Here is a 23,856-nt window from a genome sequence, read left to right on the forward strand (position 1 = left end):
TTGAAGCAAGATCAAAAGGCTCCTTTGAAACTGAACAGAAACAAAATGTGTTTAAAGATATAATTAAATTATTCTGACTTAAAATAAACAAGCTGTCCTTTGACTGCTGTAAGAATATGCTATCACAAGGGATATTTTAAGCAATTTCAGGATACTTAAAAAGCATTGGTCTTAGCATTCACAGACAGAAATAGAATTAAAAGTCAAAAGGTATAACCTGAGACTCCAACCTTGAGAAGGTGTTCCTGGCATAGTGCATTATGCTGTCAAAGTCATACGGTTCCCCAAGGGAGTTCACCTCTCCAGGCTCCATCTTCAGGAAGTTGTATTCTTGACCTATGAATGATTGATAATTGAAAGTTTCTTTAATATCTTCTTTTTTGTAAAGATAAAAACCAAGCAACAAAGATCCTAATCTAATCATTCATTAATCATTCATAAATCTTATCCATTTGGGAGTATCTGTGTGATTTTATTAGCAAAGAAGACAGACATGTCTTCTGAAACATACATCAAATTCCCATATTTGGCATTTAGAAAGACTATTCTCATTCACCTAATCTATATAAAGGCCCAACTCATTATGTTGTGCTTCATGTAGAATCCACAAAATTTGATGACTTTGTTCTTAATTACAGAAATAAATGTTTTTGACAGCAGAATCTGGAAGAACCCTCTTCACTGTAGACTCATTAGACTGGATATTAAATTAAAGAGACTTTGCTATAGCAAAGGCTGCTCTGTGACCCCCCATATAATACAAACACTACAAAGTCATATATTCAAGAGTCAGCTGTTGCAATTTAACAAAAGCAGAAGAATTATACTTAGTTCATAATTCCAGACCAGAAAATTTTTGTCCTAATCACTGTAGTGAGAGATGCAAAGAACCCCTTACTCCAATTCATATTCCCATTCACATCTTACAAAAATCTGCAGTGGCACTAACATCATTAACAAACATAATTTGCATAACAACAGAATCCAAATGTCTTGGTGGTCATGACTTCCTGATCCCAGTTAGTGATCCTCAAACTCAGGCCACACCACAAGAGGTGGGTAAATCCAGAAACTGGAGAGACAACTGAAAGGAGAGAGCAGGAAGCTGAGTATGGCACTTCAGCTGATTTTTCCCACCACAGAAAAAGCATAGGGAAGAGCATTTATGGCATCTACACAAGTCAATGACACATAGAGAACAGAAAGAAGGCTTGAATGCACATGCCCTTTCAGGACATCTGAGACTTGTGGGGGTGTGTATCAACTGTGAGTCACCTTCCAAGTTCTAGTTGAGGTGGCAAAGATTAATTGCATCTCACGTCTATTTTGTTTTAAAACATTTTCTATAGGAACAGACAAATACTCTAAGCTATCACTGGGCAATTTCTGATTTCACCCCTTCTTGTGTAGAGAATTTTCATAAGTCAAAAACAGTTCATAAAGACCATGCACATTTATGAACCTTGAAAATGAAACATGCTAGGTTATTTCCCATCTCGCACACACAATACAAACATGGGCACAACAGCTAAACTGACAAAGAGATGAGTCACACTTCAAAGTTCTTACATTCCTCAGACGCTTTATCTCAGCAGCACCTAAACCACTGGGTAAAGCTGCAAGCTCAATAAGCAACAAGTAATGTAGAAACCATGGGAACACTGCCCATCTTTGTCACAGATTCAAAGTCCTCAGCTTACCTTTAGGTCTAAACCTCTTGGGCAACTAAAAAGCTATTGATATGTTTCTACCTATCATTCAGTAAAGACTAAGAAAGAAAAGCCCATTCTAAGCACAAAAACATGACTTTTAAAGGTCTTCCTTCAAGGTTTTCAGCATGATTGCTATTTCTCTCCTAACCAGTACTATTTAATGGCTTGCTACTTGGCCAGATCATTAGAAAAGACGGTATTTTAGTTGCAGTATTTCATTTATAATCAGCTGAGAACAGTCTAGCTAAGAGGAATAGCAGGCAGACATGCTCATCTGCTGATCAGTTAATTCCGGCTGTTTGGCATTTAGATTTAAGGGAGTTGAGCAGATGAAGGACACACCAAAAATAAACACGTTTGGTTGGGTTGTTCCCCTCCCCCCCAAAAAAAAAAACCAACCAATTATCAGAATATCTCACCAGGCTGGATATTTTCTCTAATGATGGTGACATGGTCATCACGGTCTGGTCGTGTATGTTCGTGCCAAAAACCTATCACGTGACCCAACTCATGGACAACTATACCAAATTTATCACAGTTCTTGCCAATAGATATAGCCTGAGGGCCATTTCCCCTTCGACCCACGTAAGAACAGCACCTGCAATTAAAACACAAACACAGATGACAGTTTTCATGCATGAGTCTACAAACCCTATAGGAAATTTTTAAAGCATGAGAAAATATCATATTTTTAAAAATCAGCATGCAGAGGGAAGCAGAAAGAATAAGACAAGGTTTCTTCTGTGCCATACTTCACAACTTGACAGTGCTCACCAGACTCTTGGGTCACTGAGGTCTGATAAATTTGCTTTATTCTGAACTGAAAAGTCACCCTACTTCATTAGTTCCATCTATAAAGGGTGCAGAAATGACGCCAAGTAGTCCATTGAAATATTAAATTTGCACACAGTTGAAAATACAGATGGAAGATATGCTGAATGAGATGTAGAATACTGTGATGACACTGTGCAAACCCTTTTCATTTCTTTTTGTTTCTCTAACTATAGTTGATGTACAGTATCTTTTGCAACAACAATATATTATGAGATTGAATGCTCTGGATATGTGCAAACCATTTTTTGACCCCACTCCTGTTTTCTTGTAACAGGAACCTCAGTCCCAAAAAAGTCATATTTGCCCAAGAAAAAAACAGACAACACAAACAACCCCAAAAAACCCTGCTTCACAACTGCTCTCATGTTTCATGCCTGTTTCACTGTACTTCCATGATTCCAACGTAAACTTATGGAACAGAGATGCCTTTTTCAGCATTCACACTGTCAGTATTTATCCGAGATGTCTGCTGTTTTGGTTAGGAAAAAAGAGTCTGCTGACTACGCAAACAAAAGGAGAGAAAGAAGAGTAAAGCATATCCTGCCAAAATGCAAGACAATTTCAGATTTCACAGGCTGACTCTTTGTCTCCTCTAAAGATTTTAAATATTTCATGACTTCATCATATTCCCTAGTAAAAGCCTGATTTCCCATATCTGCTCTGTAAATTCTGCAATCTGTCAGGTGAAATGGAATTGTACTGAGCAGATTACATCCTCCTTCTTCCCCTTTAAAAGCAAACAAACAAACCAAACAAAACAATATAAAACAATATAAAACCCCATGTTTTCTGATGCAACATTTACACAGCATAATATATATATTTGGTCCTTGAGGAGTGTGGAAAATGATGCCAGTATGGAAAATGATCCCATTCTCCATATGTCTCTGTGGGCAATAAAAGAGCTGCTATGGGAAAAATACTGATAGCAGATGAAATTCTACAGCCATCATTTGCCTACTTTACAGGTTATGTGGAGGCAAAGAGACTTTTCATTTTGGTGTGTCTGTCCTGGTTGGTCTCCTTCATTAGTTTTTGTTAGTGTCTAATACAACTAGAGTTTTAAAATATGACTGTTAGAGAAGTACGGCTATGGAAATTTCAGCTCACGATTCCTGTTCTTAGTAAAGCATATACTGGCTTTGCACTAATGGTTAAAATCAAGGATAGATACACCAAAAAATTATAGTAATATCTTAAAATTATAAAGGCAACACAAGTTACTTTATAGAAGAATGTATTACAGCAGCCTAGGAGGGTTGTATCAAGAATTCTGAAGCTTGGAAATACTGCTCAGAAAAATTATTGTTTACATTACAATCATTCCTTGCTCTCTCAACTGCTTCTCAAGTATTCCTACCCTCAAAACAAGTTAACTGATTTCTTTGTGCTTTAGTTAGTTCCAAGGATAGGTATGAACCACCTTTTTAGGTCAAAGCATTGAATTAGGCTCAGTGCTTCAGCTAGAGTTGTGCAATATCATGTTTAATTAATTTCTTAAAATTTCTTCCCTTGATAGCTCACTTCAAGTCAGGTAAATAAAAACAATGGCAATTTAGACCCCCTGTTATAATAACTCTGATATTGTCAAGGTTGCAAGTTTAAGTACTACTGTTACAGAACACAGTAAAAGAAAATAAAGAACACCTGTGTATTGCTCTGTGTATTTCCCTCACTCTACATAAACAGTATGAACACAAAATTACTACTTATGATATTTATGATATAGAAATATTACTGTGAACACTGATATAAATAATACTAATGGGAAAAAATACCTTAAGATGTGCCCTAAAATACAGCATAAGGGATGCAAAGGAGCAACAGATAGCAGAAATAAGACTAAAATAAAAATTTTGAACAGTTACACCATTTTATCACATGATTCCACAGTGGCTTTCACCTTTGCACCTGACAGGCTGACATGGTTTTGCTTGATATAATTTCAGACTGCATGCTTGCAGAATAAATATTATGACTACACATCAATATGTAAACATAATTCAAGCCCTACAGATATTTTCAGGATAAATTTTACCTAGGTTTTTATCTTCCAGTAGTCATTCAACTATTTAAATATGTGTCTATTGTGCAATAAGGAAACTACCATAGTTCATACACTCAGTCACTTGTGCTCACCTTAGTGAGAAAATTGTTTGGAATCTTAAGAAGGCTTGGCGTGTTTGGTTGGTTTTTTAAAACCCTCCCGCACAGTGTTACTTACTCTTCCATCCATTTAGAGAGGGAATGCTGAAGTACACACTTGGAGTAAAAGGTAGAATTTTCAGTAACTCTTCATTCAGAAAAGTTCATTTATTTAAAAACCCATTAAAGAGCTTCTCAGTAGAATTCCCAATTCACTGTCATAGGCATTATGTACAGTGAACAAGTTTATCACAGTTCCTAGGTCCCAGACTTCAAATCTTTTAGAAAACACTGTCTCTTATCTTTGAGCACTCTGAAGTAAGGAAGATGTGGCATTTGCCTTGGCTGTCTAAAGGAAATCATGGTAGAAAACATAAGAATCAACCAAATTGAGTAATTCACATTCTGGTCAGCATGTCACTATTTCCAAATTAGAGTTCCATTTAGCCTATCATCTGGTCCCTCCACCCAACATCTGCAAACCTGATGAGAGGATGTGCCATCACTTCTTTGTGAGTCATTGATAAAGATGTTAAACAGGACAGGTCCCAGGATAGGCCTTTATGATACTGCACTTTCAGTCACAGTGTGAGTTCAAGCTTTTAACCGCAAACCTCCAAGGCCAACCAAATACCCAATTTTAACGTATCAAGTTTTCCTTTCATCTATAGTCCGAAAAAATACACCTTGGGGATAACTTCAAAACCTTTATGATCTGAATACAACACATGACAGCAGTGCAAGAAAGACTGATAAGAATAAAGTTAGGATAACCATGCAATATTACAAAAAAGCAAAACAAACCTTTTTGTTTAAAACAGTTTAAAAACATCTGCTCAGTCTTCCTGTTTACCACTGTTTGGAAATGCTATAAAGAAATATTGCAATGCAGAACTAAAGAACATTAAGCATTATTTATATCTTAAAGCAAATCAATATGCTATTAAAACTGTAGGTTGGAGAATACTTAATACAATTTAATTAGTTTGAACATGCTTACATTATTGATTTTACATATGTTATATGCTTCAACTCTATCCTAGGTGAAATCCAGACAGCTAGCAAAGACATATTTGGTGGCTTAAAAATTCCATAGATTGTCAATATAATTTGTGCACAGTGATACTTTGGAGACAACCAGAGAAAATGGAAAAACTGAAAAATACAGTACCCTCTGTGATGTCTCCAGCTCTGTTGTTACTGACACTATTCACAGCAAGGGAAAAAGAAAAAAAAAATCCACCAAAATTTTAGCTAGTCTCTCTCTTCCTGTCCTTTTTACTTCATTTGGACCAAAAGAGGATTTAATCTTTTAAGATTGTACTCTGTGTCTCCAAAAAAGTCAGGCAATAGCTATGCAATAATAGCAGAAAAACAAAATGGCTAGTATAATACATAAAGTTCTTAAGACAATTTGGTTTTATAAGAAAACATGGTAAATAATTAACAGGTTTACCAAATACAACTAACAATATCAAAAAGTTCTTTGTTAACTCAAAACAAGAGGTGCTTATGGTCACCTCTGAATGTTTTTAGTGGTTTTCCATAAATCAGATAAGATTTTTAGGTGCTTACAAAAATAATCTCACATTTTACTATTATAGTAGTGAAAATACCAAGAGAACTTGAACATTCCATTGACATATTTGAAAGATGTTTTCAGAAGAAAAAAAATAAATGCAATCTTTTACATAGTATTTCCCTTGGTTGCCTAATACTGAACACCTAAACCCCAACACATTCAGAATTATTTTAATACTGACCTGCTCCTAAAAACAAGCAGCCAGATGAGTATGGTAATTTCCTTACACTGGTTACTTTAAAGATTTCAAGTGCTTACCAGCAATTATACACAAATTCATTGAGTATTTCTTTCCTTGCTGAAGAAAATCAACATTAACACTAACACTTAAAATAGCAACAGTGCACACTCATAGAATCATTAGGATTTGCTGGGGTGAGTGTCATGTTAAGCACACCAGATTCATTCAATTAATCTACAATATTCTGATCACTTCCACAATTGCACCCAGTCAAAATGTAAAGAACACTAAATTAATACAGCTGTGATATAAATTAGCTCATAATATTATGGGTTTGACCACAGGTGTGTTTGGCAAAAGACCAAGACCTCTCTGTGCTGTATAAGCACCTGTCTTTCCCTTTAAATTGAGTCAACTGGCAGCTTTTAAAGCTCCTCATCTCTTTAATCTTTATTGTACCAGACAGCATTTGGAGACAGTAACTATTTATGAATCTCTAATCCCACTTAATCAGTCTAACTGATCAATGACGGCAAGCAAAGAGAAAAAAAATGACAGAAAATGAAATGACTGCAACAATACACTCATTCTTTTAAGTAATACTATTTCACAGCTACTGTCAAAAATACTCTTAATATGAAAGAAGAAAGAATTGGGTAGGGTCAATGTAGTACTTTTTTTAATAGCTGCACTCTTCAGAATGTAATAATATAAAAGAATCCTCATAAATCATAACATCAGCTTTCTGTGGCACTGAATGTATGAAACTGTGGAAAACTATAGAACTTCGTAAACATACTAGGGCTGCATACCATCACCTACACATCACTCAGTGCAAGAGAAAGGAGTTCATAAAATTCATTCCAAAAGTCTCACTGAAGAAGCTGATTTTTTTTCTTGGTGAAAAAACACCTCTCAGTGACAAGTATAACTCATTCTGCACAAAGGAGATATTTGCTATAAACTGGCTTGATGAATTTACTTATTTTTCAGGGATCAATACAATCATGGTTACTAAAAGTCTCGAATCACTGCTCTAAGAAAAAACCTGTTGTGTTGGCAGAAGCAGCTACTGTTTCTTCACCTGCTGAATGGGGACGGCCACCCCAATACTATATGAAGAACAGCTAACTGAATCCACCCCTCAGTCAACAGCTGCCTATCCTAGTGTATTAACATAAATCACCACTCACTGAGTTTATGTTAATGCACTGGGTTTTAGACTGGCAACCAACTACCTGTGGGTCTGTCACACCCATCCTGCAGGCCATGACACCACCAGCAGAGAAGCTGTGCCAACTGCTGTAGGCAGGAAGAACGCCAGCTGCTCAACTTAAATGCCACCTGAGAACATGAGTCAGCCCAACTGTATTTAGCACAACCCTGAATTTCTTCTCATTCCATAAAAGTGATTGAGCACCTTTTATAACATGTAATCCTTCTTAAAGCTAAAGAATGCTGCAAAACTGTACCTCGGGCAATGAATTTACCTGTTTCACCAACTTAAAAAGCTTGCCTGTAATGTGTATTTAATATACCACTAAGTTCAAAAAAAGCATTATAAGATTCAGAAGCCGTTTAGTCTACAACGTTTGGGGAAGAACATGACAGAGATTTGATTTTTCTGTATCTCAGACAGCTTTGTCAAACACCCGTATGAGCAGATACAATTATGATTGTAATAAGTCATCTAAAGTTTGTCATAAAAAGCACTTCAGGCTTTAGTACTTAAGAGAACAAAAATTGCCCCAAAGTCAGATCAAAGGAATGCTGAGATGCCAGTACAATATGACTAATTGCTCTTTTTTTTTTTTTACTGTATAGAAAAAGAAGCTTGATCTTGTACTCAGTAATATTTATTAAGACTAGAGGTCATCCCAGTTTGCTGACTCCTTTTTGGCTTTGTATAGAGATGTATATTGACTGTGTCTTCAGGCACTCCCTATCTAACAGCAAGAAACATAAGGATAGAGAAGCAGTAGTGAACAAAAAGTGTTTTGAACCTCTTCACAGATCAGTTTTATTTGCCCTAATCAACTAGCTGCATATTTACTGTAATAGGTAATAATGCCAATGTACACGCTTTAGTAGAAGAATCAAAAACTAGTATCTTAACATTATATTCTTATTCTCACATCTGCAGCTGATGGGTTCAAATGACTATGAGTAATTATGAAATTTCAAACTACCAACTCTTTCAGCTGTACTAAGAAACAGTATTTCAATAATTAACTATTCTCAAAAGCAGGTTAAATAAACAGGACATGTTGACAAATAATTATAGATTTAGACTGCAACAAATTAAATTATTCTGATGTGAAAGAGGGATCCAGCTGTTAAGCTTTAGGCAGTTTTTCACAAAAGCTTCCAATAAGTAAACTAGAGAACCCTAATATAAAAGGGTGGTAATAAAGATGGCTGGTATATTATATGAACTGAAGACAGACAAGATGCTCTTTAAACTTGCAGTGTGAAAAAACAGCATGAAGACAAGCCTGGAACTGATAGTAACTTTAACAGATAAGAGATCTGAAATGGCAAATACAGAATTTTTTGGTATCCTGAGACACCACATGCAAAGCATGGCACGTGATGGAACCAGTAGTGGGGAACCAGTGGTGGGGTATCGGTGCTGTGGAAAGAATTCTGCCTTTTCTCACTGAAGAATTTGGAGTCACATCCCCATAGACTACAAGTCAAATGTGGCAGCTGTTGAGAAACAGGGAGGCATCATGCGTAGGTATCCAAGTGGAAAGAAAGACTACAGGATCTATGAATTAACTCTAGCACTGGCTTAGCAGAAGTAGTGGTTCTTCTGAACAAACTTGCTCTAGTTTTAGGTCCTCAATTTCAAGGGAGATGTGGACTAGCTGAAAAGAATCGTGAAGAGAATAACAATGTGATCAAAGACCTAAAAAAACTAACTTACCAGGAAAGATTAAATTAATTAGGTGTTTTTATCCTAAAAGAGAAAGAAACTGAGATTGGACATAATAACAGTCTCAAAGTATGTAATAGATAGCTTTGGAAAAGAAAGAGGAATAATTTGTTTTCTATGGCCATGGTGAGAAGGAAAAAAAAAAAAAGCTAAAATTGCAGCAAGAAATATCTGGCTTAGCTATGACCAAAAATACTGCCCCAACTTCCTACACTTCTTATTTTAAGGACAGTGAAGCAATACATTTCCTAGCAAGCCATGAAGTATTCATTTTTGCAGGTTTTAGAAACAGACAAGCATATATCAGCAATAACTTAGGTATAGCTGTTTGTCTTAAGAATACATTAGACACCTTTCCGAGATCCCTTCACAGTTCTATGTGACTACGATAACCAAAACATCTCTCATTCATATCTGATATACAAACATTTCAGTGTATTTCAAATATGCTTTTTTTATCACTGCGCTTCTGGGATGAGCTTCCCATGAACTGCTGCAAGAAGTAATGCATTACGCTCCTTCAAAATATCCTTAATGTTTCAAAGGCTCAATCACACTTCACTTGCTAGTGTGCTAATGCTGTTATCTGAGACATTTTCAGATATTGCCACCTGAATGTCTACATATATGACTGTATCCACTTGCTGTTTCATTAAATGTGTTATGTTTTGACTGTGTGCTCTTTGAGGCAAGGTTTATAATTTAGTTTTTAATTTGAACAGTGCTAAGTACAATAAAGTCTCCCTCATCTGTGAATGTTAGCTGCCATGGTACTGGAAACAATAATGACACAGTGTGTTAACAAACCAACACAGCAGGGTGCTATGGGAAAGAACCAAGATTAATTTCAATACGACTGGCCATGCAGCAGAAAGTGTTTGCAGATGGTTTGGTGTCACTTTTGTCTGGGCTCTTTCCATGGAAAATCCTGCATCAGCACTGTATGTTGATGGTTAGTGCACAATGGCTCCTATTCACCCAGAGAAGATACATTCTTATTTATCTGTCTCTTTGTGAAATGGCTTATGGATTCGGGACCCCCCAAAAAGTCATTCAACTGACCTTTCTGTTTAGCTTGATTTTTTTTTTATCACTGGTGAACTATTCACATAGCCGCATTCTACTTTGTTTTTATTTCTAACTTGTTACAGCCTTTGTAAATTATTTGTAATTTGTAAAGTACCCATGAATAAAACAACATCAACTGTAAAAGATAATGGTAACTTTGAAAGTAGACACCAAGTATATTCCGATCTTCTGGTTTGAATTGGTTATAACCCAGCCTTCACCCTAAAGTGACTTGATTGCATAAAGCATCAACCAGCCTAAGGAACAATTCTTTGGCTGGAGAGAATTTCCATCATTTGACTTTGGGCACTTTGAAGTTGTTTACTTTTCATGAAACCCAGATCTCTGTAGATATCCCCATACTTCTCTTTCTAAAGTGCCTGAGACCACTTACATCTTTCACATTCCATTTAAATTCACATTGCTTTCTACCTCTGTGAGTGCAAGGGAACCATCACAATTATTCTCTACTTCCCATTTCTACCAAAATCCCATATCTACCAGAATCACTATATCTAGAAATAGACAAAAGAGGTGTAATGTCAGAAAGTTGCTATCCCCACTGAACCTATGGCCAAGCATAACATGTATCATTTAAATGCAGTAACTATTCGTTTGTGAAATACATATTCACTTTTAACTTCAAAGCTGACAAACATGCCAAAATGTTGAAAGTACATCTGTTACCATACATACATACTTACCCACATGGTCTGTATGTAAATACAATATAACTTTCTTCATCACTTCGTTCAATAAATGTAACGCACGTGTACTTTTCCCAGTGCCGCATCGCCTGTTTGAACATGGCGCGCTGGGTGCCTAGAAGAATAATCGTATGAAATAAGAGACTTTTCTAACTGTGTCTTGCTCCTTAAAATCAGATTTCAATACTAGGAATATAAGCCTGGAAGAAGGTACTGGATCATGAAGGCCTGTGTCCCAGCAGTCCCATGTACTACCAGATTACAATTAAAGGGATACCAGACCATCAGCTCGTCATAACGTATCTGCTTCCAAGGGGACCAGAACTGCCTGACACACTCTAGGAAACATAAAACCTCTAATTAAAAGCACAGTACCGTGCTGCTTATGTGCTTGTATTAGCACATTTGCTAAGCAATTTCCTAGATGAAGTTATGAAGTGGGCCACTTGAAACAAAAAAAAAGAAAGAAAAGGAAAACAATTGAGGATCTCTGGATCCTGACTAGCTAGAAGAAGAAGAAAAAGCAATCTGGAGACCAATTTAACCTAAGCCATGCAAACAGACACACCAGACAAGTCATTTGATCTAAATAACACTGTCTTGAACAAGGACCAGCCTGCATTTCTTTACCTCAAGGTCTTTCAGAAATCAACTGATCCACCAAAAGGTGTAAATTAATTTGGTACAAGACTACGCATACCTAGATATTGTTTTAAAAAATGAGAAACACATTCAGAAACAATCAAAACTATATACTAGATGCAGAAGCAGGCAGGCCAGCTCTCACCATAAAACACAAAGCCAGCAAGTATACAGTACTTCAGATAGTATAGGAATGTAATTTCATTGAGTGACAAAAGACAAGGGTTATTAACATAGAGGCAGCATCTGAGAATATAGCTGTATTGCTTCTGAGCTGGAAATACACAAGCATTACAATTTGGCATGAATATGCTAGCAGAAATGCATCCACCTTGCAAACTTCACATGTTACAAAAGATGCATGTTACAACACACTACAATTAAAACAAACACCCCTTTTTAAACTGAAAAAAAAAAAAAACAAAACCTTGAAGTGCATAAAACTAGTAAGTTCAAACCATGTCAGATCCTAGAAATTAAAGGTTATTTCATCCCATCTTGCCCTTTTCTTTTATCTTTAAGCAATGTTTTCCAAGCTTTAGAATTTATCTTTCATTATGAAAAAGGTAAAATGTTTGATATGATACGCTTCATTTAGTTTCCTACCACTATTTCAGAAGATGGTAATCCTAAAACAAAGGTTACATTTGGTATAGTATTATGTAAATACCCAAAATAAAAGACTGAATGTAGCTGTCAGTTTGAAAGGAACAACACCGGTTTCTCCATATACACAGGCATTCAGTGTGTGAGCATTACACGTTTCTTTTGATTTCCTTTATTACTGTGCTCAATAAATATGATTAATCTTTTCCCAGCCATCTTTGCTTTTCTCTCTCCCTTTTTGTTTTAAGTTACCTCTTAACATCCACATTGATACTGATCCATTTACATTTTTCAGGGTTAACAAATATTTTAAACTTTTTCTACAGTTTCCTGCTAAGGTCTGTATTTATTTTGAAGTCAGTCTTTGTTCTTGTCATATATAATGTCTGTGTGTACCCATCTGAAAACCAAACCAAGGAGTTACAAAATACATTTGAGTCAGTTTGTTGAGTGAAATCATTTTAGCAGACTATGTCACACAAGTTAAATTAGTGATATTCTTGTGCTAAATATCCTGCACTTGTTAAAAAACAGACTTCATGACATTCTGTTACTTAGGCTCTTGAAAACAAACATGCAATGAGAAATATTAGGCAAAGAAAAACAGCCTTCCCTTTCTGAAACATAGTTATACATTTTTATTATGTAGCTTGCCTTTGGGAACAACTTTTTGAAGTATGACTAATATTTTCAGAACAGATGTATTTCAGGCCTGATCCAACAGGAACCCTTCTACTGACTTCTACAGCATTAATTTACAGAAAAATCTTTAACAAAAAAAAAGGCAATTAAAAAATTATATTCCTTCTTCCCATCCAAAGCACAAAGCTTACCAGTGAAATTTCCACCTATTACATATGGAATGACACCCCCTGGCCATATTCTTTCTGTTCGTGATGTAGCAGCTCTGGGAAATCTGTTTTTCTCATTTTTCCCTGAGAATTTTACAGTAGTTCTTCCTTTAGATGTATTATTTTGCTCAAAGCCTGTAATGATAATTAAAACACTGAATGAGATCACACACACAAGAAAAAAGAACAGTTATTATCCAGCAGGTTTAAGTCAGATTATTTCTTTATGCCCTTTAAAAGTAGGACACTGCTGTTATGCAACAGCCTATCATTACTTGGTTTTCTGAGATATGCTCATAATGAAGAACCTAAGTCTTTTTTTTTCCAACATACCTACAGTAACTAGTTGCACCTATATGTAACCACTTGAAGGCATATTACATAATTTCATCTAAATTTTCTTATTTAATAATAATTTATTGGGTTTTGGGTTTGGTTTGGTTTTTTTTTTTTTTAATCACACTCCCTGTGTCAGGTTTGGTTTGCTCATTTAGGGGGTTTTTATTTTTTTTAATTTGGGCTTTTCCAGCAAAGGAGGAAAGACTTTGGTCAGAACTGAAATAATCAAGGCATTTGCTGCCTCCTTCATGTTTATTGCAGGATCTGGAAAAAGCAAATGTGTGATCACCCTTAAAGCACTTGACAGAAAGAATTTTTTAAAGTAGCAGATAGGCTTTTATTGTCAGGAATTACAAGCAAAACCAAAAATCTCAATTATTTGCAAAGTTGTATACATATGGAAAAAGTCAGAGGGTCATTTCTCTCTCTGAGCTCCAGCACCTGAAGCTATTACCTGTAGATACAGATGAAAGACTTTTGTTTTCACAGAAACCCTACAACACTACAGGATGCAAATACAGATTTTTCATAAATGAGCTTTGGGAATCCTATGAATAACTGTTTTACTCATGGCTGGAATTTCTTCACAAGACTAAAATATGTCTACTATTTTCAGAGGTGTTACCATCATTCATTCCATTACAAATCTTTCTCAAATCAGCTGAAACTTCACTGTGACAAAGAAAGGATGAGGATAGTGAGACAAGGATTTGTACACCACAACAGGTGTTTCTTCTAAAGCAATTCAGAAAGGCAGCTGATTAAAATAGATCACTTGAAAGCCAGTCAACAAATCCTGCTCAGTGGGGTTCAAGTCTTATTCCTTATTGAAGAATACACCTTCCATCTGTGAGTACCCCCTGTGATAGCAGTTCTTCCTAAATGTTAATGGCTAAATCAGAATGAAGGAGGATTCCAAGCAGGATCATGGTATGGTATCTTGGCATAGCCTCTGGGCTGGGAGAGTAGAAAAGGGAAGAAAGGGAAGAAGCTACAGAAGAAGGCAGGGGGAAAGCTCTTGGTACACAGAAAGAAAAGCCTGCCTTTGTAATAACTAACACATAAGTTATTACAGGAATGAAACTGAACATTTCAAGGTTTAAATAAAACTCAGGTAAGGCAAATAACTTACCCTTGTAATTAAATAAATTTGTCAATGAGAATTATACAACAGTCTACAACACAAGTAAAAACTTAGAGAACTATTCTTACACTTGAGATACAGTCATTACTGAACTATACAACATGTTAATATATATGTTTTACTGTTCAAAATGATTATTTTTTAACTAGAAGAAAGGTATGCCAAACTGCATGCAAAAGATGACAAGCATTTATACAATACTAAAATTGCAATTATCTTAAAAAGGATGAATATTCTATACCAGAGCACATATACAAAGGCAGTTACTGTGCTCTGGTTAATCTTGCAAAATATGCAGTGATACATTTAGGCATAATGTGGTGTGATTATGATGAAGTTTCATGTATTTTCCTATTTGAGGTTGAAGTTTCATGACACTGAAGTGATATCTCCTCACATCAAATATGGTAAATTCAGCCTGTATTACTGGAGATCTCACTTACATAGCCAGCTGAATTCAGCTATGTTCATACTGACAAGTTTATTATTAGTATAAAAACGTGCTTGTCCACACATTGTAAATGCTTCAAACACAATTTGAATTATCTGAATGCCGCAATTGGGTAAAGGAAAAATACTGATAAAATTAGCAGCTATGCAGCATAGCCTACCTGTGCTGAAAAGACATTGTACTGATATCAGTAGAACTGATACCTATGAACACAGCCATTGAAAAAGGCTAAGTAATTTTTAATATGAGATTTAAAACTGCATATTTTAGCTTCCAGGTTTCATGCTGGAAGTAAATCTCTAAGAAAATGCAACAAAGAGCTAATCACTTCATTATTATTCCTGTACTATTTATTTTATAGTTTGTTTATGCCAATAGTAATACGGAACGGCTTTAAAGTGTTAAAGTACTATCATCATTAATGTTCATGAAACATTATCGCATCAGGCAACCTGCTAATTTAAACAGTGACAATACCAGAGCCAAATCTTCTTATCCTGTCTATAAGCTGATAGAGGGCACCTCTTTTTTTTGACTTTCCATGCTCTCCAAAGCCACCTTTAAAAAGAAAAGGAAGAAAACAAAAAGCATTTTAAAAAAGTTAAAAAGATGGAATCTTACACCTACATCACCTATATAGCCTGGAGAGATTAGAAATTACCCCATAAAAACTGAGATGTATCTTAAAGGAAGTTTAACAATCTTCAATGATTCGCATACAAATTCTACTTGACAATGAAATAAAGATACATTTTTAGCTGAAAAACTTTCTAATATGCATTCCAGAATGTAAGCCAACACATCTTTGTTATTCAGACACGTCATGACAATTACATCATCTAATTATTATTTGGAGCGTTTTTCTTCCTGGTGACCTTGACATCCTCAGAGCCATATTGATTGACAGCTAAAAGGCTTACTCTCACAGAAATTTCCTGAATGCATGCCATAATCTTCTCATTTCAAGGGAGGTGAAAGAGGGAAAGCAAACACCCAAAATTTCATCAGAAAAAAACCCCACAAAACTGATACAAACTTAATATGGCTGATTTTGTCATGAAAGCTTTGGTTTTCTTTCTTTGCAAAGAGATGTCAATGCATTCTAAAGGCTTTGAAACATTACATGCTACTGTATATTGCAGTAAGATGTTGCAGGCATATATATGTCTAGCATTTCAGCCATCAATAAGCAAGAAAAACTAAGCTACTAAACATCTACCATGCCATTTACAGAAATGCAACACATCCCTAGGTTTACCGTGTACGTTTGATGCGTCCGCCACACAGCCCTTTCACATAAAATCCCTTTGTGGCTGTGAGTAGCTTTATAAACACCAGTAAACCAGAAGAAAGAACACTGATAATGCTGCACTAGTTGATAAATCATTCCGAATTGTTCAGAAAGTTTTGTGATTTTCAGAAGTTTGTAGTAGGTTGTATTTTAAAATTTGCTGTTATAGGACAAGAGATTTTTTCACCTATTTTACAACAGCAAAAGTAAGAAGATAGAAATTAAAGGACCAGCAAAACCTGCAACTGCCACTAAAAAAGACCTTTCCCAGCTTCCCATAAGAGTTTTCAATATATATGTGGAGAAGATGTTTATCAAACAGCAACTTGAAATTATATTACCGAAGAGAAAATTCCATATAAGGCAAGTGAGTTAGTGTGGCTGCTCAGTGAATAACAATGTGCCTAATTATTTGGATTACACTGTCACATAGCTGCTGGCTCCCTTGAGAAAAATTTTCCAAATTTTTTAAAGCATTTTAGATAGATGAGGTAATAGTTCAACACATTCCTTTCCAACAAGTTACATGGTAACTGTATTATGCACTACAAAGAATATAACAATTCCATCCCTTGTATTGATCATCAATAACGTAATTGTCTCTCCTTTTAACATTCATCTTATTAGAAAAGGCATATAGCTAAAGATTCCAAATTAATTCTAGAATAACCCTAAAAGCATCAATTGTCAGATGTAATAGAAGAAAAAAAGACTAAGAATCCATTATTTACTTAAAGAAACTATTGCCCTATGATTATTTCTAGAAAAAAATATTAAACTAGCATTACTGTGTAACACAGCCTGTGTATTCTATTTAGTGAAAAACTGAAGAAGAAAAAGTATTCCATGTAATTAATCCTTCTTATATGAGTAATATGCAGCCTTGCCAAAACACAATCTAAAAATTTTTTTAGACAAAATCAATCACATTTGCTGCATCTTCTCATAGTTCAGGCAGGAAAAAGAGGATACTTTTGGCAGTTTGGAATGATAATACGCACAAGAATTTTATCAGCTTTACTGTTGTTTCTGTTTATGCATATTGTTTAGACAAAGTGACAAATAAAATGACAGAGCCACACTCTGAGAAGCTTACAGATTAAGTATCTGACCCTGCAAATCTAGCAGATAATCCTCACCAAACGGAGTGTCAGTTAATATGAATCAGAACCTGATAGCTTCAGGATTTTAATTAGTAGTTGCAATGAAAAATGCAGCTCTGCAGGTTCATCCCTATGTTTTACACCCAAGCATCTAACTCTTCTACCTTGTGTCACCTGTAGTTTGTGAAGGTCAACAAGAGAAACTGTTCAGAAATCAAGCTTGTACTTAATAGTCATTGTGTCTGCAACTGAGGTAAGATATTCATTTATCTTCTGTTTTACAGATATTTTATGTCTATACCTAATATTAACTAGTCAGTTGTCGGCAATTTAGTCTCTTGGAAGTTAAAAGGAAAAAAGCACCCTAGGCTGTGCAGTTTGCAAAAACTGGCTAAATTCCTTGTTAATGCAACAAGACATAAATTTAGAAAAATAATTACATATGTAAAGTGTAAAATTGAGCTCTCCAATCCTGTTTTTTGAAAAATCAAGAACATTGAGGGTTCATTGAATGCTATTACAAAATTATTAATTTCAGCAGAGTTTGTTCTATGAAGTCCAGTCCCAGTGACCACTGCCGTTGCATTGATTCCTCTTGTGCAATAAAGGTAGAAAAATTTGATCCAAATGCATTAGTAATCCTTAATAGGGTGACTCAATATCCCAAATACAATACTTTCTACAGGAGAAACAATTCACGAATCTCAAGACAGGTAAGGAAAGAATATAAAATAACAGAATATTAAATATTATTTAGAAACAGCTTAAAAATGTATATTCTTTCAGTTGCAAATGACAAAAAAAACTGTGCAGTTAAAAAGAAAAAAAGAGAAAAGAAGAAAAAAGAAAGCAGGCCAAAGAAATCACTTGATTGCATCCACTTTAAGGGGAAATGACTGACCTTGCTCTCTACATTTTGTCAGCAAAACTAATGCCTGAAATACCTTTGAAGCCAATTAAAGCTATTTGTTTGGGGGAATGTGGGGCAGGGAAACCACTGACTCCATTAACATTTTTAAATCCAGTCCTGACCTAGGAATGATCAAAGGTGTTCCTGCCTTGAGGACACAATTGGCTTGAAAATTTATCTCCTTTTAAAGTTGTTATAAAAATAGTCTAATAATGAGTTCTAACTAGGAAGCGTAAAAATATTTTAAAAATATCAATATTGAAAGGTTAATATTTTCTTTTTTTTTTCTTTTGTTCTGAAAAATTCCTTTCTGCTCATTCCTCAAGGTGATCCCATTTTCACATATCAGGAATCAAGTTAATAGTACTTCAGGAACACATAAAACATGCTTAGTAGAAAATAAATTTCAATTATGCATTTAAAAATCTATAGCATTTTGCCCACACTTTTCATAAGTAACTTGGCTTTTCTGGAATCATAACCTCAAAGTTCACCATTCTCAGTTATGAGTTTACAAATCAGTGACACAAATCAGATATTTGTTTTTTAGACAAGGCAAATTCTAGCAAGAATGATGTTATTGTGTTGCTTCTAAATCAGGGTACAGGTCTGAATGGAGCTGAAAAGATAGCAAAAGGAAGAGTTGCAATCCAAGATTCCCAGTACTGCCTCCAGGAATTCGCATATGCTCTCCATAGGGCACTCAGGCACCGTGATCGGGAACTTTTAGTGATAAAAGCAAAGCTTTGTACAATTTTCTTTCCCACACAAACACCTGCAGAGGGGAATGGACTTATGATTCCTACCAGCTTCTGCTCTTCAGTTCAACAAGGTATTATTAATCAGAAATGCCAGAATAAAATCAAAATTTTAGTTTCTTTCTTTCCCCATAAAGCAAAAACATATTCTTTTTAAAGTAAAAACTAGTACCCCAGCCATTATACTGACTTTCTACATTTAAAAGAGAGATTTCTTTCTATGCAGAAGTAAATATCAAGAAAAACAAGTTAAAACAAGCTTGAAATATCATACCTGTGTTATGGCCAAGTCTTTCGTTGGAGTGCTGCGTAAGATCAATTGTCCTGTCAATTTGAAAGATTTTTAAGTCTTCATCATCTAAGGCAATATCTCCCCAAAAGACAGCTTTAAATAAAAAAGAGCTCAATTTAATTAAAGAATTTATTTAGACAATAAAACTAATCTGATGACTATAATGCCATGTTACAACCCTTGGGAAAATGTGCAAAAATTATATATTAGTATCACATATATTTGCTTACTGATCTGTGTTTTTACACAAAGAAATAAAACTACCCAGCAAAAGACAAATGATTGGTTTTGGTATTCACCTGAACTCTTACAGCCTTTTTAGTTTCTTTACACATTGCCTGAATGCAATTATTTAAACGTAATGTCAATCTAATAAAAAAAATTCAGCATGTGTTACCTGTAAGTAAATATAAAGAAGCATAAAAGACACTGAAATATGTTAAGATTTGAACTACGATCAAATACATATAAGAGCTGAGAAAACACAAACTTTAAATTTTCTAATATCTTCCTGAAAATGAGAATTATTTTAACTTTTATTATGTTGCAATTACATTATGTATTACATTATCCCTGCCTCAGAGAATTAATACTTTTATCTGTTTTCTGTTAAACTGAGTCAAAAAAAAAAAACCAACCTTTCCTTTTCCTCTTGGTTTATTTATATACTTTCTGTTTTAATATTTAATTTCACTATTAGGATTCTTTCACATACTTTGCTTTTCCAAGCTCCTATCTCTCTTCTTTTTAACCTTTCCTTGGCCTTTGGGTTTCTTCTTCTCTCTTTTCCTGTTCTTTTCAGGCTCCCTCAGGATTTTCCTGTTCAACTTCTGCACAGCTAACTCATCTTTCCTAAACTGCCATCACAACTCAGTGAACCAAGATACCGGCGCACTTGCAAGAATTCAGGATCTATAATCTCAGTTTTTCATCTCTGCCTATTTTTGCTTTTTGCTGAGATTTTATTCTGAGATCTTCCTGCCCACTCAAACTTATCATTAAAGCTGAACTCAACAGGCCACATCCTCAACCGCTGTGAATGAAGTCAACAGAGCATATAACAATTAACATGAGCTGAAGTGGTTGTTTATTATTATTATCCAAATTCTTCCTTTTCCCTCTCTTCTTGCTTCCATCAATAGCTCTATTATTTGCCTCCTCAGAGTCACAAAGCCACTGGGCTCAATCTTTGTGTCATCTTCAACTCCTTCCCCTTTTTCCACCACCCAGGAAGACATCACTAACTTTCCCTGGTTGTTCATTATACAGTTCCACAGCCAATTGCTTTCTTAGTTTCCATACAACTAAAAACTTGTCCAGAGTCCAGCTGTTACCAAATCATTGTCTCTAGTCTACTTCCGTTCAAACTGATCTTAAACATTATAGTTAACCGGTATTCTTTTTCTCACCCTGTTCTTCATATGATGTTGTAGACAACATTCATCAGATAAAATTCTCAGTAGTTTCATACTGCTGCATTCAATAGTATTTAATCAAATCCATATTAAAAAAAAATCCCCATTTGAGCAAAAATGTTTCTGAAGAACACCCTGATATTAAATTATTACATTAAAACCACAAGTATTTGAGACCATTTCTGAAACTGTTCTATCACTACTAACAATTCTGAACAATCTGCTTCCAAGGGTCACTATTTTCTTATATTCACATTGGACATATTGGGGACATCTTTCCTCTGGCTAGTCTGCTCTTACCAGTGATGAGTTTTACCACCAGGCAGCAAGACAGAGCCAGGAGCAGCTCTAGATGTTTTTTCTTCCTTTAAGCTTCTAGTAAAAAGATGTCAAATTGTCAGGGTTTTGAACAGTGAGGGGAGAAAGTCAGTAGTCTCTATCTGACTAGAGTCAAATATTATGTATTATTACTATTATAAATACCTTCTACAGATTTCTCTTGGATGTCTTTCATATCAGGGGCCACTGTATAAGAACAATGAAATATTGCAAACTTTAATAAACAGAACATAAAATGGTGAGAGGAAGAAACTATTAACATTTCAATCTATAAAGACATGATATGCCCCAGCGGAGGTCACACACCAGACTTGAGGAAGTGCTAAAGCTTAATAGCAAGCCCATTTTTCTTTCCTGGTAATACTGAGAATTAACAAAAGGAAGGTTCTGAACTAACAACAGATGATGCAAGAAATCACTCACTGACAGAAATGCATTAGCAGAAATTACTTAGGTTTCAGTGTGTAATACTGATGTATAAATATGAAATCCCAAGGCAAATCACACTTCAGTAAAACAGTAAAGTAGAAAAAAAATGTGGAAAATATCCCCCTTAGTCTTGATGATGCAACTATATTGCTTCACTGTGGTAACACTCTGCTATGAAAATGCAAATAGCAAAGACTATTTGTGACTCAATTTGTTTGACACAAATGCATTGAATTTATGCACACATATATAAAATATGATGTTCAAGCAAGGGATAGTAACTTTTTCTGTTGGACTAGAAAGTAAAACAAAGCTATGATATTTCTGTTAAACATCTGGACTGCTAGCTAGTTTTTGATTAGCAACCAAGCACAAGGTTAAGTTTAACAATACATATAACCATGGCAATGTAACAATAAGTGCTGATGCAAGTTTGACGTAGTTGTAAGCAAGTAATCTGTGTGACCAACAGGAGGTATGTTCTCTCATGTATTAACTAAATATGAGTTAACACTGAAGAAATAAATATATATGACTGTTTGTTTAAAAGTAAAATGGCAGACTTGGAGCTTAATTCAAGCTGCTTTTTTGACACAAGGAAGTTCTGTTTTGCAGACAGAGGACACACATGATGAAAGGCAGAAACTCTGATAGAATTAACTCATTTGACTTTAGCAACAATCTAAGAATTGCTAATTTACTTTTACTGAAAAATATGTGCTTTTCTGAATTAATTTCAGTTCAACAGTGTAGATGTATACCTAGCAAAAGAAATAACAGTTAAGTGGATGCTATTTAATTTCAATATAGTCCAAATAATCAGCAACTGAGACAAAAAGCGAACTGATTGCTCCTTTTTTAAAAAATATGCATTTTTGCAATAAAAGGACTGCACAGAATCTAAATTCTGCCCTTCAAAGCCTGAGACAAAGCTCCCACCTGAATTATCAGAAAAAAAAAACCAAACCAAAACAAAACAAAAACCCAGGTATCTCCCACAGCTGTTAAAAGTATCCTCTTATTTTTTGAATGCCTGTGTGTTAAGCTGTTTTGTAACCAGAGGAGACCATATATTTTATCTGCTGCCTTAAAATTTTTATGACCCGAAAGTATCTGTAGAAGTCACTCTGTATACTTCATCAGGTCACACACCAATCTTAACCTTACAGAAAACAAGCAGAGGGTTGTTTGGGTATGCAAGGCATGATGTTAAACACTTCATTAAGAGCATGTTAGGATTAAGAGCTTTATTAGCTTCCTAATAAGTTCCAAGGAACTCCTGAACAGAACTGACCTGATCAGCTCTGCACCTCCCTCATTATTCACAGATATTTAATTCATGAGTTTCATCCAGCAAACTAACAAGAATCCAACAACCAATTCACTCAGCATGATTTAAAAAAAAAAAAAAGGATGGAAGAATTTTCAAAATCATCCAAGCAGAATTTTAAGGTAACTTTACTTATTTTAGGTTGTTTCATATTATCTCTTATCCTATCTACCTATTCAGTGATCAGGAAAAGCAGGCAGCTTTTCCTTTTATTTGAAAATGCAAGATTGACAATCAATATAGGAAAAAACTGTGAAAATTTGAGACAGCGTTAATTTCAAGAGAAAAGTATTTTAAATATCTTTTACTATACATAGGTTAAATAATAAAAAATACATGGATTTTTTGTCCCATACTTAATAAATAGAGATATAACCTTTTATACCAAATTTCATACAACTTTTTTTTTTATTTGGTTTATATTTTCATATGTTTTATACGGCCATGACATTAGGCACAGTAGAAGTCTGTTTTTCTGTAACAATGGAGACCAATTTATGTAGAGCTGTTAAAACAGAAAATACTCTTCACCAATAGAGTAGACGCAGTTCTGCTTTCACACAACTCCACGCTCTCAGCCAAACAGCACTTTCAGAAAGGTCTGATTTTATTAAAAGGCAAAGCACTTCCATGCAAAGCAGCTAAGTTTGCTACATGTAAACAATGAACTCACAAGCATGAAAACAAACAGGAAAATAAGTAGATTGTAAAAAATATCTGCCATCCAGGAAAACACACCTTAATATTACCACATAACTAATGTGATTGGGAAGGAAAAATAAGATTATC

The 23,856-nt window shown here is 35.0% G+C and overlaps 1 protein-coding gene across 3 annotated transcripts in view; it reads right to left on the reverse strand.

Annotated features, from left to right (window-relative positions):
• Positions 1-23,856, reverse strand: part of TLL1 (tolloid like 1) — a 145,098-nt gene that overhangs the window by 66,469 nt on the left and 54,773 nt on the right. For all 3 annotated transcript variants that reach the window (XR_004080101.2, XR_004080100.2, XM_005145504.4), the window contains exons 2-7: positions 19,537-19,647; positions 15,678-15,758; positions 13,249-13,401; positions 11,165-11,282; positions 2,132-2,310; positions 231-336 (exon numbers count right to left, since the gene is read on the reverse strand). Coding sequence is in view for 1 of the 3 variants with exons in the window: in XM_005145504.4 (XP_005145561.2) it covers positions 231-336; positions 2,132-2,310; positions 11,165-11,282; positions 13,249-13,401; positions 15,678-15,758; positions 19,537-19,647 (748 nt within the window). In the remaining 2 variants the exon portion in view is untranslated. The remainder of the gene's footprint in view (positions 1-230; positions 337-2,131; positions 2,311-11,164; positions 11,283-13,248; positions 13,402-15,677; positions 15,759-19,536; positions 19,648-23,856) is intronic.

The sequence above is a fragment of the Melopsittacus undulatus genome, chromosome 7 (assembly GCF_012275295.1).
Source record: "Melopsittacus undulatus isolate bMelUnd1 chromosome 7, bMelUnd1.mat.Z, whole genome shotgun sequence".
NCBI classification, from domain to species: Eukaryota; Metazoa; Chordata; class Aves; order Psittaciformes; family Psittaculidae; genus Melopsittacus; species Melopsittacus undulatus.